General features: G+C 40.7%; 1 protein-coding gene and 1 long non-coding RNA gene across 3 annotated transcripts; one reads left to right on the plus strand and one right to left on the minus strand.

The window, feature by feature from the left end:
- Positions 1–45: 45 nt before the first annotated feature.
- trim13 (tripartite motif containing 13) lies at positions 46–9,350 on the plus strand. Of its 2 annotated transcripts, none has more exons than XM_031869574.1 (2): positions 46–280; positions 938–9,350. In XM_031869574.1, the coding sequence occupies exons 1-2, from the start codon at positions 248–250 to the stop codon at positions 2,189–2,191; spliced, it is 1,287 nt and encodes a 428-aa protein (XP_031725434.1). In that variant the 5' UTR covers positions 46–247; the 3' UTR covers positions 2,192–9,350. The 2 variants fall into 2 exon arrangements, with proteins under 2 accessions (XP_031725434.1, XP_031725435.1); XM_031869575.1 differs by lacking the exon at positions 46–280 and adding an exon at positions 292–840.
- LOC116395586 (uncharacterized) lies at positions 5,345–27,980 on the minus strand. The gene is made up of 2 exons (XR_004213518.1): positions 15,646–27,980; positions 5,345–6,045 (listed from the first exon to the last, which is right to left on the minus strand). It is a non-coding gene; the product is annotated as an uncharacterized LOC116395586 (long non-coding RNA).

Below are 27,980 nucleotides of genomic sequence, written 5' to 3' on the forward strand. Positions count from 1 at the left end.
GACTGGCAGGGATCCTCTGCAAATTACCCAACAGGGACAAGAACGCAAACAACCCAATGTCCTGAACTAAGCACCCCAAAAAAACTTGAAAACATCACTAGCTTTCTTGTTAGTGGCAAAACAGTACGCGGTCCGTTTCACCTTTGCGCAAACACAGACGAATCCGTGTATTTAGATTGTCTGTGCGCCACCGAAACGGTTAACACTAAACCCGGAAGAGGGCGAAGTCTGCACAGCAACAAGCGCCATGATTGCGTTGCACTGTGCGTCTCAGCAGCTGGTGAGTGCTTCTTTTGGTCCAGTAGTTGCATGTTACTATGCGCTGGCAAAATCTGTCACAGCCCCACTCCAGTACCTTGCCAACAGGGGAAACGCTAACGCGAACCCCGTTTGTCCATAATTTGTCGCATTGGATTGGTTAGACGGCGCTAATCTAGGGATCATCTCAGCTAACCTCTGCCTTGCTATTCTTTTACGCAATAGGGGGGGAAATAGTTTGCTGTTACAGTCTGTAAAGTTACTAACGATTTGTTTTACTTATATCAAGCCTTGTTTTCTCGACACGGTTTCACGGTTCTTTCAACGCCAGCTGGGTACTTATATACATCAAAAAGCAAGATGTTACTGAACGTTAGATGGCCAAACGGAGTCTTTGGCGTGGCTCGTGCCAACCTTTTACGCGGGCACGGGGATGCAAGTCAGTTTCACTTTCAGGATGGGAATTTTACTCCACACGCAGCTGGAACATGACTGCAAAACCTGTATCCTTTTGCGATGCCACAGCATTGTCGTGTGTAATGTGTTGCCTGTGCTGCCTTATGGAGGCATCCGTCAGTGTGGGTGCGTAGCCTGTAGCCTATTTCATTACGTGCTGATTTATTGGGTTTTCTTTACTCGCATGAAGCACAGATTTGACGCCTGGATGATGTGTTTACAGGGTACCATGGAGCTGCTGGAAGATGAACTTACGTGCCCAATCTGCTGCGGTCTCTTCGACGACCCGCGGGTCTTGCTGTGCTCGCACAGCTTTTGCAAGAAATGCTTGGATGGTCTCTTGGAGGGGAACCGAGGTCCGGCTTTCAGAACGCCGTTCAGGTGCCCCACTTGCCGCAAAGAGACACCTCACAACGGCGCGAACAGCCTGCAGATCAACTACTCTCTACGGGGAATAGTGGAAAAATACAGCAAAATAAGGGTCATGCCCAAACTGTCTGAATGTAAACGACACTGCGGCCAGCCACTCAACATATTCTGCGCCACGGACTTAAATCTAATTTGTGGGTTTTGCGCAACGACAGATGACCACAAAGGGCACACGTTCTGCTCCTTGGAAGAGGCACACGAGCGAGAGAGGGAGGCGTTTGATGTGCTGCTTCACGGGGTGAAGAGCTGGCAGAGCGCAGACGTCCTGTCCTGCCTGGAGACACTCCAAGCCAGTAAGAAAAAGGCGCTTCTGTCTGTGACCAGGGACGCGGAAAAGGTAACAGACTATTTCGACAAACTCATCAGCACAATCGAATGCAAAAAGAACGAGATACTCTCCGATTTTGAAACCCTGAAGCTGGTGGCGTTGCAAGAATACGACCCGGAGATCACCAGGCTGGGCGCAGCGATGGAGGAGCACAGGCGGGCGCTCGACATCGCCGAGTCCTTCGGGAGCGTCGCCGAGTCCTTCGGGAGCGTCGCCGACCCCCTGCGCTTTCTGCTGCAGATGCAGGAGTTTCGGGAGAAGGTGAAGGTCCTGGAGGAGACCCCGCTGACCTCCCGGAAAGACACAGACGTCGGTCCCCTTGTGCGCAATTTCGATGTTAAAAAGTGGGACTCGCTGAGGCTCGGAGAAGTGGACAAGATCTCGGTCCCGCACGAGAATGGCTCCTACCGAACGGGGGGCTCCCGGATGGCGGTGCCAAGGTGGATCACCTTCAATCTGATTTTGTTACTGTCAGCGCTGCTCCTGCTGCAGCGGCACAGCCTTGCAGCCTACGTGCCCTCGCAGATTGAGCCGTTGCTCACTGCCGTCTCCTCGCACCTTACCCACACCGGTGTGTACCTGCAGGAAATGACTGGCATGTGCACAAGTTTGATGGGTGCAGGTCATGAATGTATCGGGAACTTGATTGACTCTGCTGTCAATTTTATTGCCAATTTAAAAGTTGTCTTAATGACTCGCCTTTTGGCATCTCTGCCATGAACTCACAGCTAATTGCTATCCAAGTGACCCGCGAGGTGCATTGAATTAGGGATAGACGTGCACCTGAATATAGAGAAACAGTTGTTTACCTAATTGTTTACCATGTCTTCTGTTTTTGCCCAAGCTCCAACCTCCAATGAAGCCATATAATCAAACCTTATACACAGAGGTTGTAGCCTATGTTTATATCAGATAGACACTCTCTTGATCAATTTCTTTTTTTTATCTACATGACAAATCTATACATGTCCAAATGATATTGATAAATAAAACTGAGAGATTTAAATCACACCCGAGAGTGTTTTTCTTTTTTTTTTTTTAAGTGCGACAGGCCAAATCAGCCAACTATTTAGAGACACAATCGAGCCCTGTGAACTATAAGTGTGTGTGTAATAAACGAAATGTACAGAGTAATAATCCCTGGCTTCTTCCCCGCAGAGCGCGTCCGCACCACAGTGATGCTGCAACCTCTTCAAGGTTACACACGTTGCATAACAGGGCCCGTGTGAAATATTCACCAGGCTGCAGCGAGGGAGGAAAAAAGACAAGAACACGGTCCTATGTTTATGGTGTTTTCATGAAAGCCGAACAGCTGACTGCTCTATTTCACCTATCATTGACAACACAATTCAGGCAAGGGTGCATGATTGTCACGCCTGCAATGGGCACTCACTCTATTTCCACACGAGAGCTATTTGCGGAGGCAAATGTGACTCATTCGTCGTTATAGACTTGCCGGTCTATAAAGTCAGACATCTGCAGTCTGTTAAGTCAAAAGCTCAGGCCTATTTTCTGTTATGCGTTTAATTGGTAGAAAACTGACTTCGCAAGCCTCAAATCAAAATGCAATTGTGTGGGCAAATGGAAATTGGGAGTTCTTAAAATTAAATTCAGGGAGATTTTTATTTTTGGCTTATCACCAAAAATGGGCTTTATTAAAATAGGTCAGAGCAAAAGGACAAACGGTGAATTGTGCATTTATCCTTCTATTTATTTATGCATTCATTCTCCTGAGTAGAGCTGCATTTTGAAAAACATAAATCCTAAAATCAGACCACAGAGTGAATCCGTGATGTCAGCACTGACCATAATTCAGGACGTACGTCATGGCACGCATGTACATATATATAGCCTTCTGTTGCCAGGCAAATATAGGATGAAAAGAAATGTACCCCTCTACATTAATATTTTAATTTTCTCTGCACGCAAATGCCTGAAAAAGGTCAACTCAATCCAAATTAAAATAAATAGCTATATTGTGAATAACTGTAGGCTATAACTAAGACTTTTCTGATAAAAATGACCGTAGGTTGAACGGCCAGACACAGGTTTAATAAAACAATAGTAATATATAATAATAAAAACTTCAAGTCACCATGCACGCGATCAACCAGTTAACTAAATATCCAGATAATAATGAAATATAGCCAAGTGTTTGTGTCTTTTCCCATAACTGGATAAGGTCCCGCACTCTTACACATCGATTCAATTATTATTACTGTGATAAAAGCATCTTATTCAATGATATTTTCTATTGCTATATCATTTTTTATAATTTTCAGGTTTTCTGGAAAATGTGTTTGCAACCAAAGTGCAAGAGCAAACAAGAGAGACGTGTTATTCTGCAATCATAGCCTGCATGTAATTAAAATATGCACGACGATATAAAAGCAGGTAAACGTTTACAATAAGTCACGACAGCAGAATATGTGGAGCTTAACCGATGGGAGACAAAATGTAGTTTCTTGCCGTACATCACAATGGAGACAGCTTCCACACTTTGATGTCCTTTTTTCCCTAAATACGCAAAATGGTCACACATTCAATTGAAATAACCACGTAGAAAGGGAATTATAATGCAATAATTTCCTGAATAATTGCTAATAAATTAAGTGTGGTTAATATTTACACACACACACACACAGAGAGAAACGGTCCATATTGCAGCTACGGTATTATTTTAAAAAATGCATATTATCATATAAAGGCTAATCTTATAAATATACAATAATATGTTAGATATGAATATTTCTCCATTTGAAAAAAAAAAAAATGCCGGCTTTGCTGCTTAGGAAGAAACACCTAAAATGCGCAAAAATCACCTTTTCTCTCGGTTATAATTTTACATTAATTCACCTTTGTTAGATATCCTAATTCCAGTTTATTTATAATTATAGTTGCGAGAACAAATACGAGAATTCAGAATTATCATTAACCAGGCCCGCAAGGCCAAATGGCAAAAGAAATGCTGCAACATGCGTTTGTTCAGTAGACGGCAAATATTCCTGAACTTTACACCATGTTATCAGAAAATCTCCAAAAGGAAAAATGTAATCAATAATTCCTACTGCAGTTTATTTAGTTCATGTTTATCAAAAGGCAAAGGGTCCGAGCGGCTTTGTCAACAAGTGTAACACTCTTCTTCTCTTCAGTTATAGGATTTTGAAGATTTTTATTTCCCTACATTACATGTGATCTAACATTTTATAAAGCCAGATTTATCAACGGGTGCCGTGTTGTATCAAAGGCCGATAAAAAAATAAAAAAAAATAAATGAATTCAGTCATTTTTATTTAGGTAAATCTGCCTCGAGAACATCGTCACCCGGTGTCCTGCTACATGATTGCGTGCGCATCCGACACCACTTTAAATGGAGGATTTTAGCCATGTTACGGGACACCACAGCATTGCAGTGATCAGAATATATCATATATTTGGGTGCATAATACACAATAATGTAAAGACACTGGGTCGTAGTAAGCGAGTGCATATAGATCATAAAGACCGAGCAGAAATATAAAACATGTTCCAAAGGGAAACTAAATCTATACTTTTAACTCATTTTGATATTTAATAAAGAATTGATGCGTTCGCTGCAGTATGATTGTAATCATTTTAATCCGCAGCAACTCCGTCTTTATCGGCTCATGCTGAACAGGCCGGGCATCCCGGGTACACTGCACCGCAGCACGCAGGCCTACACGTGCATGATTTCTTCTTCGTGGATGGCGGACTATATGAAGCCATGTAAAGGATTTCCTAAGTCAGCTAACAGTTTGGTGTAAAGTGAAGACCATGAAAACAATATAGCCTTACATTCTGTTAAACATCAAGTTTAACACTTCACGATCAGAACACATTACAGACAAAAAGCCAATTCAAATTTTTATTTCTCCAGGTGTGCACAGAACAGTGAAACGTAAAAAGATGTTCATATTTTAACAATTAAAAGCAGGGAAGTGTTGGAGGTTCACTCAGAATCTGTGTGTAAACAATGTACCTGGAAGCATCTCTCAAGCAACCGCCGTCCGTCACTGTTCGGCATCGTCGGGGCGACTGGAGTACACTCGCTGGTTGGTTGAGCTCACTGTGAGTGGTCAGCTTTGCTTCAGCAGCACGATCAATACTGGAGGCTTCAGCTAGAGTCTTAACTCCAATATTTACGTGCTGCTACAGTAAGGCGACCGGCAAATGAGAGGCGCAACTCCAAACAAACTTTTTGCCATCAGACAAACAATATTCAGACACCGAATCCAAGAGCGATAGTATAAACGAGTCAGCCTTAACAGGATGAGGGACTGCAAGGTGACAGCCAGGTTGTATGTTCAGGCTTTACTGTGGCAGCACAGTATGGCCTGCATCTCAGTGTAACCCACAAACCATTCCGTGCTGCTACAGCATTGCCAGAGCTGCAGTCATGGTCCCTTAAACTCCCCAACTCTTGTCATCTTCTGTGGCTTTTATCTTCATTCTTCAGCCGTGTCATCCAAACAGATGGCTACAGATTTATTACCTATTATCTACCTACAGATGTTCAGATGGTCATCAGCATCTTCTTGCTTCTTGTTCACCACCTGAAACACACAGAAACAGACAATGCAGATGAATGCAAGCATGAGGACAGACGGCCAGAATTGCAGTGCTAGACAAACATATGTAAAACACTATGGTTGTTGAAAAATCTAATTTCAAGCTATGGGGAATTCCTCTGCTGTTGTAACAGCCTCCGCTCCTCCGGGGAAACTTTCCACAAGATTTTGAAACCTGGAGATTTGCACCAATTTTAGCCACAATGGGAGGTTGGTCATTGATGTTGGTCCATAAGACCCAACATCATCATCCCAAAGCTGTTGGATGGGGTTGAGGTCAGCGATCTCCACAGATTAGTTAAATTCGTCCTCACAAAACTCAGTAACCCTTTCTTAATGGGTCTTGCTTAATGCACAGGAGCACCGTCATGCTGAAACATGAACGGGCTTTACCCCGAGTGTTGCCACACGACTGGGAACACACTGCAACATTAGGATTCCCCCTCATTGGAACTAAGCAGACATGTGTGTCCACATACTGCCCATAGAGTCCTCAAGTCATTTCACGTCTTCACTTGATTGCATTTTCGTAACAATAGCAGAACCGTTTCACTCACATTTTCTAAAGAAGTTGGTCAGAATACGGTGGAATTTTCCTGCCCAGTAACGGACACTTGTGCTATTGACAGGTGCTCCATAGACAACTGGTTGTAAAGTGAGCATTCTTTCTTTGCATGTCAGAGGGAAAGTGCAGCATCTCAGTCTTGGGTTACAAGCTAATTGCTGCTCCACTGTCCTCAGTAGAGATCACAGTATTTTACCCGGAAAAAATATGAAGCGAAACCTTTTCCTTTTTAAAGAGGTCGACTTCCTACAAAACAGTTTCACGATGGAGAAACAAGCATCTATTATTCAAAATGAAACAGAATAACACTAACCCAAAAAAGTAGCTCTTCCAGTTAATACAAACATGTCAACTTTTCTAGCAAGACGTTTCAGGCTGTCCTTGTAAACCTTAAAACTAAATCTCCTTTAACAAAACCTAGTTTGCAGGCAAAGGCACTAAAACCAGCTTGGGCATGATAATAATCCTGAAGGAGATTGGGTCCAACAACTATTGCCACTAGAGGTCTCAATGGACCTGTAATCATGACCGTGGTCTGAAATGGACACGAGAGCCTGAACCTAATATCTCTAACATACATCCCTTAAAAGAAATGAATAAATAAATCACTGACTGGCATTCTCTTTCACACACACGCTCAAGTGCAGCTCAGAAGATGACCGAAAAAATCAATCCATTAAAAAAAAAATCATCCAATGAAAAAAAAAATAAAATCAACAATTACTAGCTTTTATTCTTCTGTTCAAGTTAAATTGTTGTGGTAATGAAACTGCAAGCTGGAACAATTCAAATTCTTAAGATTTGAGGGTCAGCAGCACAAACGTATTGCTTTCATCAGTTAAGACCATTAAACCTAGAAGGGAAACACCGAGACAGGATGTATGGATTTGGTTGTTTCTTGCAAATATAAAGTAGCTTTTGGAATCAGAACTCAATATAAAACCCTGCGGTATGATGTAGAAAAAGTTAAATGAACTGCAATTGCAAACATAACATTTTCATCAATATACTCGTTATGCTGCTTGGAATTCCCATTAACTTCATTCCATCATCACGACCATGTACCATTGTGTTCATCTTCTACAAAGCCTCCGTGTTACTGTCTGGCAAAGGCTTCCTCATTGATACAAATATATGGGTTTCCCCCCCCAGAAATTTGGAGATCCACATTGCATATTTTATTGGTAATACTTTCAATATAGGATTTGACTCATCTTTCTATCTAGAGGCATTACACGTGTCATTTTCGGTGATCAAAATGAATGACTACAGCTGAAATGTGTTGTTAGATATGCAAATATAGAGAACACAAGTGAAACAATGTTATCCAGTCAGACAGAGCTGACAGTGAGTGTGCGGTTTTGTTTGTTTGTCTTAAATCGGCGTGTAGGAGCCCGGCCCCTTTCAAGCATGTGTGATGACATTTTTGGCTAAGCATAACAAAAAAAAAAAAAAAAAGGTCTAAAAATCTCTAGCTTACATTTGGTGCCAATTTTACAACCAATTCTAGCGTCTTAAAAATGTGTCTTTTTGCACAAAATGTGCACAGCCTTTTCAAAATTCATGGCACCTTCTGAATGTAAAATCCACCAAAAAAATTAATGTTACATGATAAAATGATGCTGTTAAATTAGTTCAGAGAACTACATGGAGGAACAATTGTTTAGTGTTTCAAGCTTTGCAATGGTATAAAAAAAGTTAACCAATAATGAAGACATTTGATACACCACAAATGACACTGTGGTACATTTACAACTTAACATCAGGGGTGAATAATTGTCAGATCTGCAGGGCATGACAAAAATGGCCTTGTTTTAGTCCTGAGCTATTAGGGTCCAAATCTCGTGTCAGGGTCCACGACCCCTACCAAGAAAAACGAGGACGCAATCACAACAAAATCAGGTTGGCAACAAAAAATTAAACAACTATTTTAAAATAGTGAAAATAGTTGAAAGTGCAAAGGGGTGTTTGTCATCATCTCCAACATTTGAAGAATAATTAATAATGATAAAAAAGGCAAAAAAAGATCAACTGAGTAATCAATAAAACTGTTTGTTGTGGCCCGAACTGTTAGCTGTAATTACAGACTACAGCTCAGGCAGCTGAAGACAGCATCCTTTCCACACTCCACACATGTGGGAGCACAAAGTGTGACAACATGGGAAACACAACATACACCAAGTATAGAAAATGTGCCCAATCATTTTCTTATCTTCAATGTCATGAGTTCATGTTAAGACAGTATTGTACAAATTGACCTGCAGTAGAAGTCATGAAACAAACATTTTACCGTACCCATCCTTATAAACTACTTAATAAAAATGCTAAATACTAACCAGGTAAGTTGTGTATTTTCCTTTTCAGCTGATCATTGCTTTAAGTCCAAGTAGAATAGTTCCCATCAATCAATCTAACCTCTCCCCATTTTTCTCCCTCTCCTTTAAGGCAGCATGCCCGGACATGTCACCTTCACTGCTCAGCCTATTTAACCCATTCCTACGACATTTGCTCTCCTCACAATGGCCTCAAAGAGTCACCTGACCCCAAGGTTGGAGGTCAAGTAACCTCCTACACCCCATCGGGTACAAAGACGGCCGACGACAACCCATCACCTCACCAAAAGTGGTCTGGGTCGGCTTCTTGTCCGTGTTACATCTTCTGCCAGTACAAGCATAAACTAAGGGAGATTAACATTGACGTCCTAAACTGTGCAAAAAAAAAAAAACGGCATTCACATTTATCTACATGAAAAGATTAATGCAAGTTTGAGTTTTGCGTTGGGTTCATAAAGCTTTCCATCTTCAGCCACTGAGACATTTAAGGAAACTGCAGATGCAACAGCCCAGTTTGAAAGCACTACATTTAAATGACTGATTTATACTAGTTACAGGAAATGTATAAATATATTTCCAGTTTCTTTTTTGTTGTGCAAGCGACATGCAAATAATTAAGAAAACCATCACTTAGCCAGATAAACGTTTGACAAGACAACACACACAGTACACATATACTGTGTTCACTGTGCCACAACTTCATACGGTGTGATCAAATGTACCTGCTGGGGCAGCGTGGACACAGCAGGAGATCTCTACAGCAGTAAAAGTCAAATACAAAACCAGTTCATCCATAACAACAAGGCATATCAATAACGGGAAAAATTTAAAATAACCTCTTACAAAAGAATACTTTGCTAACCTCTTACAAAAGAATACTTTGCGAGGGTGTGTAATTCTTCAAGAAACCCAGGAGGTGCTGAACATTTTTTACTGTTCATTGTGGACCAGGGATGCTACCAATGAAGAACTACTTTGTTCCATATAAACTAGCACCGTAATGGTGTTAATCCTAGAAAAACCTGTTATATTTGCACAGCCAGCATAGCATGTTCAGCATAGCACAGACAGGGTGACTGGGACTCCCTGGAGGCTATAATCATATCTTATCAAATGAATGACAGTAAAGTCCAGGAACATGTGGAAACACATAGCTGGCAACAAGAGAGTAAACCAATTTCACAGGACACACCAGCAGATATAAGAGCATCACACTCCTCAGGTTTACCCCCCCCCCAATCTACTGTCAGGTATGAGTGTTACAGACGGACTCCTCAGGTACACAATATCTATGCTAATGAATTAACGCAGCATTGGAAATTAAGTTTTTAAAGCACAACAATCGTTGCACTTGTGAAATAATGTTAAATATGATTCACTTAGTGGGAACAGGTCTCACAACGGGACGCTGCATGTCTTTAGATATTTTCCGATGAAAGTGTGGACCACATTATAAAAAGGTTCCTCAGTGGCCAACAGCAGCATCTGTCGTCTAAACACACCCGTGTGTCCACGATGTGTCTGGTGGAATATTTAATCTGAACACGCAAATGCCTCTACTGTAAAAAATGATGCACTTCAATGTCTCCAGTTCTTCACTCCTTCATTTAACTATTTAAAGCTTCCCCTTTACTGGCAGAGGAAGACTGAGCAGAAATAAACAGGATGCAGACAAAGCAGTATATTGTGGTGCAATTTCAAAAGTGCCACCTCGACGTCATTTACACTTGACTATCAGCATGACACTATTAAAAAAAAAAAAAGGCATGTCTCACCAGCAAAACCACCAAAACCTTTTTAATTACAGTAAATTAGTGCCTACGTACAGAACCATCAGTGAGGCTGAAATTAGGATGAGCACTATTTCACATGCATAAGCAAGAGCAAAAGAGGAAGCAAAGCTAAAGTGTGAGAGCCGAATGGCACACCCATACAATTTCACAAACATGTTTTTTTTTTTTTGCTGTATATTCCGACTCAAATGCCTAGGTTGAATTTAGATACAATACTACAGTTCAGTGTAGAAGATGTGTTTAACACACAATATAACCAAAATCTTTCCTGCTAAAATAAACTGAGGCTTTCCAAGGACTTCAAGTTCTGTTGTCACACTGCTGATGTGGTTTATATGTTGACACAATAACAAAATAAAATCAATCAAATTATAACATGGCTCTTGCATGTGCTACTAAATTATTAAATGTTAATACCGGCGATATTATTCTTTGATGATTTCACCACATTCCTTGGTAGGCTTGTGGTGAAATACTTACAACTGTATGCAGTGCCAATTAAAACACCAACATCAGTCACAGTGGTATATCTAACATTATGTGTGCTGATATTACAGGCACCAAATGAGTTTCTTGAAGTAAACTTTAAAAGATGACAAAACAACTAATTGTTGGTCACACTGTGTGAAAATATCTGCTCTCGCTGCACCCAGCGGCTGAGGTATTACCAAATAAAAATACACAAACCAATAATTCAGGATCATTGTAAATATTTCCAATTTAACTGCTCACCCCCAGGTGAAAAAAAGATTGGTGCATCAAAAATGAAAACACCATGTGTGTGTAGAAGCATACTCTTTCCATGTCAGATCTTACTGCCAGTGCTGTTGCAGGTCATCATATTATATCTAAAATGCAATTATCAAGCGAAGAATTCACCAGCACTGTAACAGCTGACCCATTCCTTCTAAACACGCTGTCTAATTCCAGAAGTACTTAAAATAAGAAATAAACATATCAGATTTTTTTTTTTTTTAAGAGAAGAGCAGTTGACCGTTAGAATTTAAAAAAAAAAAAAAGTCAAACGAACATTTTTAAAGCTGCTAATCGACCACTAAAATACATCAATGTTCACATCATAACAGGTTATCTTATTTTAGCAGCCCACAAAATTCCCCTACGTTTTTTTCTACACAAACCATAACTGCAGTTAAACTACTTGAAAAATGTTAATGTCACTTTTATAAACTGTTGTTTTTAACATCTTCACCCTTTCAGTGAGACAGGTGTGAAGCCTCATGCAAACCTACAGTCCTGCAGCACCTACTGTATGCAAAAACCAAAGCCAATTCAAAACATATGCTTGTAAGAAGCATATGCTGCACTGCTGTTATCAGCCCTACATGTATGGCTAAGTACATAGACACTCGTTTTCACAAAAAATAAAATAAAAATAATCACATGTAAAGTTAAGGCTTACCTCGATGACCACATTTTAAACTATTCCTGAACTTAAATCATGTCTGCGAGCGGACTGACTGACGCATATAAAACCCTTTCGACAGCTTCTATTTAATGCTGCCGAGGCACAGATCTGAAACCACGGCCAACTTCTGGAAAATAACCAACGAGACACGTGAAGACCTGTTCCCATCACTGCAAATTTGAATACTATAAAGTTTGTGCTGAGTGGTGCAGAAAGGAGGAAGAGAAGGGGTGGGGATCCTTCGCAGCCCGGCTACAACACATGTGAGCAAGTACAAGAAGAGAGGCACAGTTTTACCAGGAAATGGGGGTGGGAGCCCATTTTGCCGGAGGGGTCTGAGAAGACAGAATGATGAGTCACAGAATGTCATGCTAACCGTCTGAAACATCACCATGGTGCTCTGCAAAGGGAGTTCAGAGGCAAATACCAGACAACTGAGGGCAGACATAGACCGGCAGCATTTACAGGAGATTAACTGTGAACAAGGAATAAAAACTGGTAAAATACACCAGTGCTAATTTGACCATTGCATACAGTGTCAACAATACTGTAATTCCTCTTCAGAAGAATATGACCAAAATATTTACACTTATTTCATCTGTGTGAGCACACCTGATACACATTCTAAAACTAGATAGCTGGTGTGTAAAAGTTTAGATATTACTAAGATTCCTGATGATAAAATCTCACTTTGACGAAGCGCTACCTCGTCCCTTCTAGCGATCTGACTAATTGAAATCTGTAGTTTTTATGAAACAGAAATATCAGCAATAAGCACTGTAGCTGATATTATAAAGCTAAATTACAAAAGATGCTTCGATCAACTAAATTGGATGAAATGGGATTTTAATAATCACTGCTTCAACTGAAATATTAAAGACTGCCTGTAACATGTGTATTTTAGCCTTTTTTCCATTTTAACAAATAGACTGACACTGTGACTCGTAACATCTTCAAAGTGATTTTTTATATATATATATATATATATATATATATATATAAATACATAAATATCTACTCTTAACCGGACGAGCATCCAGAAATACACCCCCCCCCCCAGAAAAGTATGTTATTAGAGAAATTTGACTTTCTATCTTTAATACCCTTGACAGATATCTGGCAGATTCACTTGATAGCAGACCAGTGAACAGTTTCAAGTTTTAGCATGAAAGTAGGCAGGTGTAGGCTATATATTTTTGAGTATGTGTATATACGCACATACATCACAGTATTATCGTAAATCCATCCTATAAAAACTAAAAGATAATGCGCTTTAAATTAATTAATTTTATCGGCACAAATTTGACAAACATTCTATCTGGTGGTGTGAAAAATATTACTAGAAAAAACATCTCAACTCAGGTGTAGTGACCCGATTAGCTTTTGTTAGAGTGTAGATCAATTCATCAATTTTTAAAAAATCTAATCAATAGTTGACACAGCCATACACATATAGAGGGATAAGTGGAAACTTGGGTTAATATAAGTTGCCCATCCAATTTCAACTACAACATGTGGTGAACATTAAATATCCACAAATGTGTTCATTGCTAAAGCACATAATTACAGGCCTGTCACATTTTAGATTATCATACAATTCATTGTTTCATACACTCACGATTAAAAGTGTTCTTGTCAGTCAGACATCAGATCTTATAGTTCAGTTATTTCTTCCTCCTCCACCTCTTTGCTCTTGTGACTGTGAAAGGTCTTTCCCTCATTTCACACAAACTCATTTCCCTCCAAATAAATACACAAAATCCAATATAAAGTTTCATCATGACAATGCTTTCCTATTTCCCCAAAAAATATATATTATACTGAGGAAGACTGATATTTAGTTTCATTTTCATTCAGGTCATGCATATCTAAATGGAAACAACTTACAACCTTACTGCTGCAGAATATGTATGACCAAATACAAATCTTGTAAAACGCTATTAGTAAGCACACTGTCATTTGTAACGGGGCAATGGACAGATGTGACTACTCTGTCTCATGTCAAACGCAGTTAATTAGAATTTTACAGAAATTTAAAAACCATATTTGACGATGTGGACACGTATTAGTTTAAATAAATGCCACACTGTAACAGATCGCGAGGCCTCGCATTATGTAACACATTAAACCGATCTCTACTCAGGAGGAAGTAGAAGGGGCGGGTTATATGGAGCCTCTCTTGTGCTTTATCAGACGACTAGTCATGTTCATTATTAGAAGTATAAAGCAGGATCCAATGTCTTACATGGGACATCTCTTGTAATTAATGATGAGGTCCGTTTTGTCACTCTATACCAAACCGATTAGACCACGTAGTGGTTTTTCCTTCAACGTTACTTGAACTGAATCAGTCCAGCTCACACAGAAAGTGGAGCGAGGTTTGTAAGTGCCAAAAAAAAAAGAGCAAAAGGAGACAGAAAGCAACGACTGAAACCATCAAACTACGATGAGCCAAAAAAAACCAACACTACAACAATACAAGTTGTATTTTCAATAACTAATTAATTCAACTTTACTGCATCATTAGAGGTTATGACAGCCACGTTTAACAGAGCTGTTAAAGTTGAATCATCAGAAGTAGACCTATGATTGTTGTCAGCTGGCTGAGAGCCACATCGATGACCATCTAACGTTAAGGCGAGACATTCAAATCTATTAATACAAAATATAAAGCGAGTCAACGTTGACTGACGTCGAATAAGGCTTGGTAAATTATTTGGTGTAACGCTGAGACTGCAAACACGTTAGAACCAGTTCACTACACAGATATAGGGAAATACAACAGTCACTATTATTTAGTCATACAGTAATATAATGACTAACTTATCCACACAAAAAACTGCTTGCAACAAGACATGCAATTTACCAGCTCGGACGAATAGTGTGCTCAGTTAAGGAGCTTGGTAAAATTAAGTTATCCCACAATAGCACCGTGTGTCCCGGTCTCTCGTTTGGATGTTTCCCTCCCAGTGTCGGTGCCGTGTGCATTTGTTGACAGACTGCTGCTCCTCCGCTCGAGCCTGGCTGCTTCTGCACCTCCCGCTCAAAACCAGGCTCCAATGCGAAAAAAAAATAAAAAATACTCCCATTATAGTTCAACTTTCATTCATAACCCCAAAGTTAAGTGTGTCTTCCCTACAGAATAATTCACCATCACTTTGTATTTTTTTTTTTTAAATATATACATATAATCCTCTCACCTCCCGGATAAAACGGACCGCTGTATGAGCGCATCTTTTTTTTTCTACCGTTTCAGCGCAGCAAAGTGAGACGTCTCTTATGTGCTAGCACGCTAAGCTAACAGGCTAGTTGCTACGAGTAGTAACGTTACAAGCTGGCAAAGCTGCCAAACGGCTAACGTCTCCCCGCCACGGTCGGTCTCTCCTCTTCTCCACGTATTCCTCTCCTTCGGTCCGTTTACATTGTCCAACTAAAAATCAATGTAAATACTTTGTGGCGTAAAATTACCTTGTGTTTCCTTTGAAATCACGCGATGCCCCCTCTCTAACGGCGCAGTTTTTATTTTGAGCGCTTGGTTTTCTCCCCCGTCTCAGCGACAGCTTTCCTCTATTCGCAGCATCCTCTCCCCGCAGCTGCTGAGGCGATCGCTGCTCACTCGAAAATGGCGCCGAAAGATACACTCCTCATTCAAATTCGATAGAGCCTCCCATTCTCCCCATTGGCTGAATGCGGAGTGGACTCCGCGCCGCTCATTGGACACTGAAAATGCACTCTCGCAGCCCACGCAGCGCTCAACGGAGAGAGACAAGTTAACTCTTTACATGCCAAACAACATTTACAGCAATCGTTAGAGCTGAAATATTTACGGTCAAACTTGTTCAAACCAGATTTTTTTTATATGAACTGAATGCCACGATCCTTATCACCTATCAAAAACATTGTGCAGCTTTTACAAGTCACACAATGTACCACAAAAATGTTATGGTGATACAACATGAGGTTAAGAGAACGTGCAATGAAGTCAATACTATAGTGGCATAGATACACTATGTTCATAGCCCCAAATAAACGTTGTATAGCCTATATTTTAGAAATAGTGTGGTTGCATAAGATTCCTTGTTTATTTTACACTAAACATCGCCATTTGTCAAGTTTCTTACTGCTGGTGAATATAAATGTCTAAAACTTTGACTGGAAGCTCCACGGCCTTTACCTGTAAACATGATAAATGTCCTTGGTACCAACCGAACTGGGCAAATTCAAAAAATCACTCCATAGTGATCCACAACAAAACAGCAATGACTGAGAGTTGCAATTGGCCTTGTGGTTAAAATACACTGTTCTTCACTTAGATGACCCAGATTACAATGTGTCAGCTGTATACTATTGCACTTTAACTCACTGATTATTCCTAATCAGGTGAAGCATATATAAAAATATAACGAAATGCTTTTTGTCGGAGTCATAAAAACACAGTAAATAAAAGCCTTTTGTACAGCATATCATCGTATAAGAATGCTGAATATGTTGCAATACTTTTCTTACCATCTTTTATTTAAGCACCATGAATGTCACCATGTGTTCCTTATTTACAGAATGGGTACTTATCTGCAGTAAGCACAATAGTGCTTGTCTTGGAGTGACAGGCCTATCAAAAACAATCAAGAAATAGCCAAATAAAACACATTATTGCAGCCATATATGACAGGAGCATAACATCTGGTAAATGCGTATTGTGAAGTCAAGAAGTAAAGGAAACAGTGAGATTACTCCTAAGACCAAGGAGATGCAAACCAAATCATGAAGGATGTGAAAAAGCAGGACTAAAAAGCAATAGAAGCCTTAACTTTGAGGTAAAGGCTAAAGGGTTTGCTAAACTATAAAGGCTCAGTCAGCAGTTATGTTATCCTTCCACACTCTTCTCCATCAGAATGTGGGGTTGGGTTTTGAAGACTGTCTTAGTTTATTTTCCACAGTTCAAATGAGGACGTTTCTTTCTTATCTTAAATTGCTGTGACATCATATTGCCCTCTCTAATTTGAAGTTTAATTTTCAACTGCCCTATTTTTCTTTTTTTTTCTTTTCACTGATATATTTTCCACACCTTTCAAAGGCACACAAATCTTTCTTAAAAGAAACACACTCCTCAACTAGCCCTCATTGCATCGCATAACCACTTCTCAGTTTAAGATTAGCCTGGCAACACCACATGAGTACACACGCCACTGTTGTGTGCATGCGACGGCCAAAGCAGGGATGGGTTGGGCTCACAATAACCCTGCTGTTATCATATCTCGTGTGGCTTAGTGTACCTCGGGTAAGATAAACAGAGACAGTCATTTCATCCCAATGCACACACAATAACAATACATAACATTCACCTGCTATGTCAGTAGTTGGCTCCACCAGGGTGCATTGGAAAAATAATTAGCTGCAACCTGCCATTAGTTTTTATGGTGTGCCTAAGTGAATAAAGACCAATCTCTTGAACGCAAATTTAAGTGAGTTGAAAATTCTACTTGCCTCTCTGAAAATGTCCTCACAATCAAATATATCCTTTACTTTTTTCATGTAGGGTAATGGTATTTTAAACCTTTATATTTTTATTCGGCCCTCATCAAGAAACATATTTTCTTTGCATTGCTGTGTGTGTGGTCGTAAAAACGTTAAAAACATTTTCTTACTTTGGAGGTCAAAAGCCAACTGGGAGAGAGAGGGCGCCCATTGTGTATGCATTCTGGTGTGTAGTGTGGACAATGGTGCGGACAGGGAAAAAACACACTTGTTTACAGATAAACTGGTTTGGACAGGAAGCCAGTAAGGAGGAGCTCTGTGTTGTTAAACAGGCATGTGGAGAGGCAGGGATGAGCCAGCAAAAACACCAGTGTGACATAGGGGAGATCATGATGCAGTACTCAAAGACATCGCACACACACACACACACACACACACACACACGCATGCAGTCCTATCTACAAATGCACATATGCCGTACTTACAAATACTGTTGAAAACTTGTCAGGGTTTTTTAAAAGATCACGCAGTATTCAGCCAAAACCCTTCAGTGACACAAACAGAAATTGTGGTTTATTTAGTTTCACAATGAGAAAAATGAACAAGATAAAAAAAAGGTGCTTGTGTGTCCCTTTAGCAGTGCCAAACGGTAGCCAAGCTGAGCTCGGGTGAATACTATACAGTTCATCCTGCATTGTGTCACCGTCACATGAGCACACACTGCCTTCCATTAAGCAGGAGATCCTTATGACTCACGAAAACACAAGTCACATGTCAGTACACAAATGCTACTCAGACTGCTCTGTTATCCACAACAGCTTTTCTGCAGGCCCAAATGAAATCACATCATAATGCATCTCTTCATTAGGAGGGTTGAGACAGAGTCGGGCTCTCCCTTGTCCTCTGGTAGACGAGCTGAACAAGAGCCACAGTGTCATGTATCGTGGTGTCTGGCCACAGCAGGCTAACCCGGCTGCAAAGTTGCCATGCCGGGGCAGTTTTAGTTCAGTGTAATTTGATTTCATGTTAGATGACATACGTGCATGGTTGGCTGTTACACTCAGCTGCTTCTCATTCAAGGAGGAGTTTTACAGATTTGTTTTTTTCTCTCTCTCTCTCTCTCACTCTCTCTCTAGTATTTCCCCTCATGTGACTCAAAAGATGGCCTTTCACACCACCACCAGACATGGGACTGCATTGACATCTGATGATAGGGAAATAGACAATAGCAAAAGCTCAGCTCCCAACACGCGTTGAGAGTTCACATGCAAATCTTTCGAGTTTAGTGAAGAAATATCAACTGAAGACTGAACAAAATGAATTAAGGTCAGGGGTGACACCGAACCAGGGATGAGCACAGTTGGCAGCTTTACTGTCAGCGTAACGCACCAGTAGGTGACTGACCCTTGTTGAAGGTGCACTATAATGTGAAATCACCTTCTGCATGGGCGCATTAGGTGTAGGCGGATATGTGAGTGTGAAAATCATTCCTCCTCTTCTCACTGTAGATGTGAGCGCAAGACTGTCATCGTTTTAAATATAGTTAGTTCCATTCACAGTTTGAATCCAAAAAATAAAAATCCCCTTATTCTTTATTTCTTCATTGTAAATATCGACCCGTACAAATGGAGCTAAAATGTAGGGATATTTTGCAGTGTATAGGAGACAATTCCCTCTGAAAATAATACATGCAGCAGTCAAACTGAGCAGCACCCTGAAACAAAGTAAAAGAGACTATAGGCGTACTATATTAACGTAGCCTATTCCCTCGTCTTGGTCCTTTGAGAACACAATGAGCCCCACTGAGAACTCCATACTAGAGAGAGAGACTCTCCATTGATGTCTCCCCGGCTCCCCTCCCCCTCTCTCTATGAGACATCTGTAGCAGCTGCCCCCTTGTGCTCCTGTCAGCAGGGCAGAGTGTGTGTGTTTGCATGTGTGTAAGCACTGGTTGAGGTGGGGAGGTTAGCGTGGGGCGTGTTATGACACCTCCCCCTTTGGAGGGGTCCGGCCCGCACACTTGTGGGACATCACATTTATCAATGGCTAATAGTCACTAGCAGGTCACCCTGAAAACATAACAGAGACCTCTGACCTCTTTTTAGCACAAAAGCTGCGAGGTGGTCACGTTAGCCCCCGGGCCCTATAAAAAGTGCACACACAACTTTTTTTTACATCTAAATTGGCTGCACAAATCATCGTAAAGTGTTGTTTCTTTTCAAATAGAACAGTTTAAATAAAACAGACTTTTATAGTCAGGGTCCTGCTAAACACTATCACATGCTTGGCCAGCAAGTTCAGATATTACAGTACGAGAAGCCCTCTTTATTTAGTCTACATGATCTTATAGACATTCTCACGCATAGTAATCAAATTAAGTGAGTATAATTCATTTATAAGGGGGGTTTGAAATAGAAGGCAAGCTGAGGAGAGTAAAGCGATGCTCCATTAAGTTATTCTTTGGTTTGAGACTTTCCATGAATATTTTTTATGTTTAATAGAAAAAAAGAATCAGCACCAACTTCCCTGTAGAGCCTGAAAAAAGCTGTGTAGTTTGCTAACACAGACTGTCACTGAAAAGATACTCGAGATCAGCTCGATTTCTCCCAAATTGTGTTTTTTAACTTTGTTATATTGTTAACACCTCAAGGCTTTCTAGTCTCCTAAGTATCAAATACGGCGTTTTCCACACTAAATGTGAGGTCATGTGCCGAAAAAGACCACAGGATCCTGTGTAGAGGCATTTCAATTAGACTAATACCCTCAGAGACACGTATCCCTGCATCAGGAGTTAAAACATCCAGTGTCATGGTTGGGGTGTGTCAACCTGATGGGGTTTTTCATTCAACGTTTTTGGGACTCGCCCCACAAAACATTTTAAAATGACTTCCTGGTCTAATAGTATTTCCTTTTTTATTATCTTGACAATTGTCCACACCCCTCAGTATTTCTTTCTTTCTTTTTGGAGGCAGACTGCTGAGAGGGATTACAGAGAAGGCTAAACACAAGCAAGACCTAATCCTAAGCATGCAGGGTTACAGAAAGGACTCGAAGAATAAGTTTTGGAAGCCTGATATTTTTTGCCGGAAGCTGGTGATTGAAGATATTTGGTGGCAACATTTTTTATCTCTATGATGATGATTGTGCAAAAACAAAAACCAAGTACGGTAAGAGCAGCAACTTCACCACAGGATTAGGACTCTCTCCTGAGACACGGATGGAATTAATAAAAATAAATAATTAGTGTGCAATTTCATCAAAATAAAGAATTTTTTTAAAATCAGGTGACAGTCAGACGCAAGTGTACCTTTGATCAATAAAGAAATACATTAAGTCTCAAAGGACTGTTCAGTATCTGCAAGGCCAGTGAACTATTTGCAAATGACTTTACCGATGTCTCAGTCTGTCATTATTTGAGCTTTAGTGACATTTAAAAAGACAAAGAAGACTCAAATGACAAAAGCATCGTTCAGCACAATATAGACTCATGCTGTGTTTTGTTCACGACATGCAAGTCCAGAGCGCATATAAAAACCACTAAAGCCTCCAGTAGATTTCCTAAATTACATTCATGAGCTCATACTGCGTCAATATCAGCAAGATAACGTTTACTATTAATGTTACAGACAAACTTCGACTGTAACCTACCGTGCAGTGATACGCTGATAGATTTAAATCTCTGGACAACATTTTAATACACATTTGAAACTTTGGAGAGACTGTATATGCAAAGTGATTGCTTGACTGACGAGATGAAGTCGAAAACAAAGCACATGCAACACATGCATATAATGCCAACTCATTACGTTAGCTGATCTAAGACTCCATTGTCAGCACTGTTTATTTGAGAACTGGAAAAATGTGTAGGCTATGTGTTAGATTTATATTAGTCACCTATCACAATCAGTTTAATATAGCTGACATTTCTGGAAAACTGGAATGTTTCTTCACACTGAAATGTAGTTCTACGGCAAATATCACTCTGCTGTGACTCACTGTCTGTAGTGTATATTATATTATATATTTTCTTATGCTGAGATAAATGTTGCCAAGTGAGATGACTTATATTTGTTAATATATTTCTTCAAGCGCATTGAGCTGATCAAAGGCCAATATTAATCAAAACATTAGACCAATATTCACATGAAAGGGATAGATTAGAGATAGAAGTTTCAAGTACACCGCTTGTATCTGAAGATCTTACGCTCTCATGAAAAGTAGTTTCCAGAGTGAAAAGTGTCTCTTTTCTTACAGAATAGTATTGGTGGGCGATACCTTAAATTGAATTCAACCAAGTAATATCAGAGCAGTTATCGCTGATAATACCAATATTTTGTATTAATAAAAATGCTAAATGCCCTTTTATAGAGAAGAAACATTAAAGACCATTACATTTAGAGATTAGCGCCTTACATGTATTATTACTTTACAATCTAATATACTGCTACTAATAATTAAGAAGTATGTAATGCAGCTTGTCACGTGACAGCTGGCATTTGATTGCCATATTTCCTCGGAAAGACTCTGTAAGCAGCCGACCGAAAGAGACTCTTTCCGAACATCTATCCCTGACAATGACTTTGGACATAGTCTCTCTTCTGTTGCAGTTTTGTAGTCTCTTTCTCATGTTTAACTTGGATGTGTTGTTGTGTGTGAACAAATATGTAGTCCTGAAGCGCGGCATCTACCTGAACATTTAAAAGTCGCAGCGTTTTTATTAATTGGTATATGATAAATTGACCAAATTCGCATTTTTGTCACTTAGCTGTTAGAGAAGGTGAGGGCAGGAGGACTCGGGACAGGCGACGGTTAATCTCTTCTTTCACAGTTTGGCGACTAACGCTGCTGTGTTTGCAATTTAGCAGTCGATGGGAGAAAAAAACTGTAACTTTAAAACTACAGCATTATCAACACACCTTTCTAAAATCGACACTTTACAAAAAGATGTAGGTGCAGTACTTACTTGTAATACTTCTGTTATAGAACCACCTTTCTCCTCTGTAGAACCCCATCAAAGGGTTTTCCCCCCGTTGAAAGGGGTTTGTGGTTTGTCCTTATCCAAAACAAGAGTCAAATTATAGAGGGTGTGATATTCTGAACAGATTGTAAAATTCCTTTAGCATATTTGTTCTATAAAAATATAATTGACTTGAATTGACTTGATGAGACCTCTTGGGATCGGTAAACATTTATGGAGTCGGCTGTTGCTGAGAAACTTTGTGTATGTATGAAAATTAAACAGCAGCCTCCTAAGTGTTCCACAGTCAAGTATTTTTAGCACTGAAACTGGAAGCACGCTATTGACAGATACTTGGGCAACACTTTCCATTCACACTATAGAGGTTAAATCAAATTATAGGCTAAGTTGCAGGACCATGACTGCATTGTAATAACACTATAGGTTATTTGAGGCACACCTAATTCAAAGGCTAATTCTAATTCAAAACACTTCCTTTGTCACTGGAGGACAATTTGCAGAGGTAACAAAGTGCAGTAACACAATACAGGAAAAAAGTTTTTAAAACGTAAAAATGCAAGGATAAACTGCACACACAACGATACCATATACGCAATTGCAAGAATAAGCTGAGTGTAAACAGCTTCTGGAAATGTTTGATAAACTCTAAAAATCCACACTTCAAGCTTCCAAAGACAAAACGAATCTACTCATTGTCCTGTTTCTGGACTACAAATTGAAAATCCCCGCGGAAGTCCCTCCCACCAGAGTCCGCCGCTGCACCTCGATGATGTAACCCCCTTTCCAAATATAGCGTGTTGCTGATGGCCACGCGGCTCCCCCATTGGCCGAGGCCGCTGTCAGTCGCGTGACGTCACCCCGCGATCGTGTTATTATTGTAAACAGCCCGCCTGCTCTCCACCGACGCTCTGCGCGGAGCCGACTGCTTCATCCAGTCCTTTGTTCATGCAGCGAAAACACCGACGCGACAAAAGCGCAGTGGTCGTCCGCCCCGAATTGCGGACCGAACCTCAAAGCAAAGTTAAGACACATCAACCAAAAACGATGACACCACATCTGTTTCACCGAACTGTGGCACCGCTGCTCACGTTGGGGGACATTGTTTTGTCGACCACCGGGATCTTCACGCAAACCCGGCGACGGCTCAATGCTGCTGCATATGAATAACAATAATAAACTGGAAGCCTGTCAATGCACAACACATCAACGTCTGCCCGGATAAAGGTGATCCACATTCACCTCCTGTTTTCACGGTACATGAAATAGATCTACAAACACTGTCTTTTACATTGACAGCCCCGTTGTCAGAGGCTCCTACATGTCCTGTTTTTTAGTCTTTTTTAAAAGAGTACATACTTGTCATTTTGGAAACAGCATGCACATCGACATCCCCCACAATGACTATAAAGGCCTATAACTTATACTCTACCTCGTCATTTCGACAGCGTTACATTGAAGGGACTTTACTTTGTGTCCCGCGTCGGAGAGAATCGACCAAAACGACTGAATTTTTTTGTGGTGGACAACTGAACGGCAAACTCAACTAGTCAGACAGCACACAGCAAAAGTTGAAATTACTCCACTGAATGTTTAATGGCACTTACTCGACAGCCTGGATGCCCCTTTGGAATGATCGACTGCATCTCCCTCGCCGCCAGCCGGCCGCTGGTGACACCCTCACCTCGACATTTCCATCCAGGCAAGTTGACAAGAAGCTTCCATTCTCCGACTAAGTGCAGTTTCAGCAAAGCTTCAAGGAAGTTGTTTCTTTTGTTCCAGTGTTTTTTGGTTGCGTCAATGTTGCGAAAAGGGGGAGGCGGAGCGGTGGATACAGAGAGCGACCGAGAGAGAGAAAGGAAAAAAACACACACACACACACACACACATCTGAGCGCACCATAGCCTAGTTTGCACGGCTGGTCATTAACGCACAGAAAAAAAAGCCCTCATCCAAATCCGCGATCAACTCGTCTCATCAGCTCTGCTCACGTGTCTGGGACGACCAGCATCCCTTCAGTGTGAAGCAGACGGTAGGCTTCACGGGTGCCCGGGTTTGATAGGCTATCCAAGATCAGGCTACTACAGGTCGGTGCGCCCCGTGCGCGCGTATAGAGAAACGGACACATTCGCTCAGCCCGGCTCGGCGACTTGGATTTCTTTCCCACAACTACAGATTCCGTATATGCGGGCTTCCCGTTGCTTGCTTTCAGTGGCGCGCATAGGCTTTCCGTCTGTTACTTCGTCGAGCCAGATCCCTCAAACGGAGAGCGCGTGCAGCCTACACACGCCTTTTCGACTTCAAACTCTGCTGCCAGTTCCCGGACAGTGCAGGGCGGTAACGAGATGCGCAGTAACGCGTTACCACCAACGAGGAGTAGGAGAGACGTACGTTTTCCTCCCACTCCTAAACTTTCAACTTTCATTCAGCCTAAATGCCAGACCGAAGTTGAGTAATTACCCCCCATCTATCCATTAAATTTCTTGACAGGTTACTCGCTCTCCGTCGCACATTATAGGTGGCAACAAGTTTACTTTCTCTCGGTGAAAGCAGGTTTTATCAAACAAAATACATGTTAGGACAGTTTAAACATCACTATCGGGTCAGGTATTTGGATCCCATGCGTTCTGGCGGCAAAGACGGGACCGCAAAGCAACGCAACAAGTATAGAGGAACTGACTGAGGCGTTGTGCCCTCACGCTATATAGGAAACCGAAGCACAAACAAACCGGGCGACTCTTTGAGTTAACGAGCCCGTCGCTGTTCTTGGAACCAATGGGGAGGGAGAGCTGAGACGGCTTACTATGCAGAAATAGGATCATGTTGGTTCATCGGATGAAAAGGTGAGCTCCCTGTTTCCGCGTCGCTGTTACTGTAGCGTTGCGTCAGGAAGTTGTTGGTTTCAGTGAAGTCACCATCAAAGACGTCATTCTCTCCTCCATCCAGACGGGCGACTGTACAGCAGCATATGGCGAACACAGACCGCGTAGATCATTTCTGTTTGAAATAAAAAGCAGCGCAGTGCCTTCAGCCCTTACATGCCCTTGAAAATATGTTGACCTCAGAGCGCAGGAGGCTGTGACAAAACGTTTGCTATACGATAGAAATAAAAGGCTGCAGATTGCAATGAGGATGAAGTATGGGTTGTAGAAGACAACCGTGGGGAACATAAATGCACTAATGAGTGTGGAAGCTTTATGAACCAAGAGGATTTGCAGAAGGAGCTCATCGGAGATATTCCTGGTGCACAAATATAGGCATGCAGTTTTAGGCCTGATGTTAGCCGGGCTTAACAAAGCTCTTTAGAAGCTTTGTGAAAGTGAATAGTTAACAGTAACATACAAATAAAATAAAAAATCGAAGCATTTGGTTGATCATTTGGAGAGATTCTGTTAAAGCAACCCCACAATCAGCCCATAAGCTTCACCGACTGAGTGTCAGGAAAGAAGAGCTGCTTGGAGCATGCAAGTTCTGATTTGTCATCGTGTAGAAGACTGGTGGGAGAAAAAAAGAGTTTTGAATTAGATTGTAATAGAGAGCATGCATGTGGCATAACAATATAACTTTTGTACAATTAACCACCACTTCTTTTTCAAAGTGTACAAAGCACAAGCCTGCATGTGGTCGACAGTAAGAGCGCAAAAGGCGCTGCGTGTTATCAGAAGCATCAATGCAAAAGCTTATTCTTTTATCAGTAACCTAATGAGGTACCAATTCACTGACACCGTCCTTATTGTCCAACAAGCGCTGCGTCACCACATCTGAAGTGAAAAGGTGAGTGTATTTTTTTAACTCAAACAATCTCAGAAAAAAAAACGACATCTTTGATTAATACTTGTTTCATACTTTCTCCCTATACAAGAAGGCGCACAGCAGCCGTCGTCTATGCGTCTTATATGCGCCACATCTGTTGTAAGGACTGGGCAACAAATGCCTTTATTGTTTGTGCTGCACGGTGACAATACAGGCAAACAATAAAACAAAACATAAAAGGAAAATCAAAAATATGTAAGACACATTTGTCATTTCACATGCACCAAATATTGTCACTCATTTGCTTTTTAAGACTTATTGAGCGTATACACAGCTCCTGTGCAGTATTTTATGAGAAATGTATTCGGAAATTGCAATAACATATTTGCGCATGTGGATAATTATCAAGTCAAGTTGATTATTGGATGAAATACTAATATTCGGTTTGTGGATGGATAATTAGCCTTTAGAAAACCCATGTAATTACATTTTTTCTCTGAGAAAAACTGCATCTTTTACTTAAAATGTGACTTTTTTACCATTTAAATTATCACCGCTCGATATCTCCAACCTATGTTAGAACTACAAATATTGAATTGTCATAAGCATATTTAAAAAAAGAAGAAGAAAGAAATGAAAACCTGAAGCTGAAAACCTAGACTGACAAGTCATACTAATACATATTGATTACTCATATTGACTGTGTATGATAACCTACCTTTAGTTTCCTTTGTTCTGTGCGCAAATGAAAGTGATCAGCTGACAGAGCTGATACAGCCTAATTACTAAGACGTGTGCGTGTGTGTGTTTTTGGGGAGTATCACGCTCACAGTTACGCAGTATTTGAATATTCGCCCGACGTGTGGGCTGATGCACAGTCAGAATGCAAAGAAGAAACAGTAAACAGGCACAATAATCTGATGGGTTGCGGTTCCACTTAAAGGTCATCGATCAAGAACAAGACTGCAACGAGAGCGCCAAAATAGTTATGGAGATTTTTTTATTTTTTTTTTTTTTAAATAATTTCGACTTTTAAATCTATCCACCAACCTTTTTTCTTCTGAACAAACTCGCACGTTGCTCAAGGAAGTTTGTGCTTTCTCTCTGCGTCTTTCTGCTTCAGCATGCTGTTTTACACTTTACGGTAGACTTTCTGAAAATATAAGATAGATGTGTATAAAGGACACTGTTAAACTTTTTGTTTAACTCCGAGTTGCACGTGCATGATTCTCTCAAAGCACGTTAAGAAATAGGTGCCACATTGCTTTTGCAATCAATGATTAATACATTTTCATGCAGTGCATCAACATCTGCTTTTGAGAGATGAATGAATACAAATATTTATATATTGTAGTCACAGGAGTGTCTCTTACACATCAACCAATTATAAAGAGCCCATGTCTGCACTCTGAAGCAGTTGTTTACAAAATTTTCAGGGTTGGACTATAATCCATTATCTATCTGAAACACCTTCAACATGATCAAGAGCATAGAAGGAGCAGGGCAGTTCAAATTTTTTTTAAAGTTTAGATATTTAAAATACGAGGAGCAACTGAAAGATCATATTGTGTGGGAGGAATCTATATGACTCAAAACAAA

The sequence above is a fragment of the Anarrhichthys ocellatus genome, unplaced genomic scaffold (assembly GCF_004355925.1).
Source record: "Anarrhichthys ocellatus isolate YVR2014 unplaced genomic scaffold, GSC_Weel_1.0 scaffold47, whole genome shotgun sequence".
In the NCBI taxonomy this organism is placed as follows: domain Eukaryota; kingdom Metazoa; phylum Chordata; class Actinopteri; order Perciformes; family Anarhichadidae; genus Anarrhichthys; species Anarrhichthys ocellatus.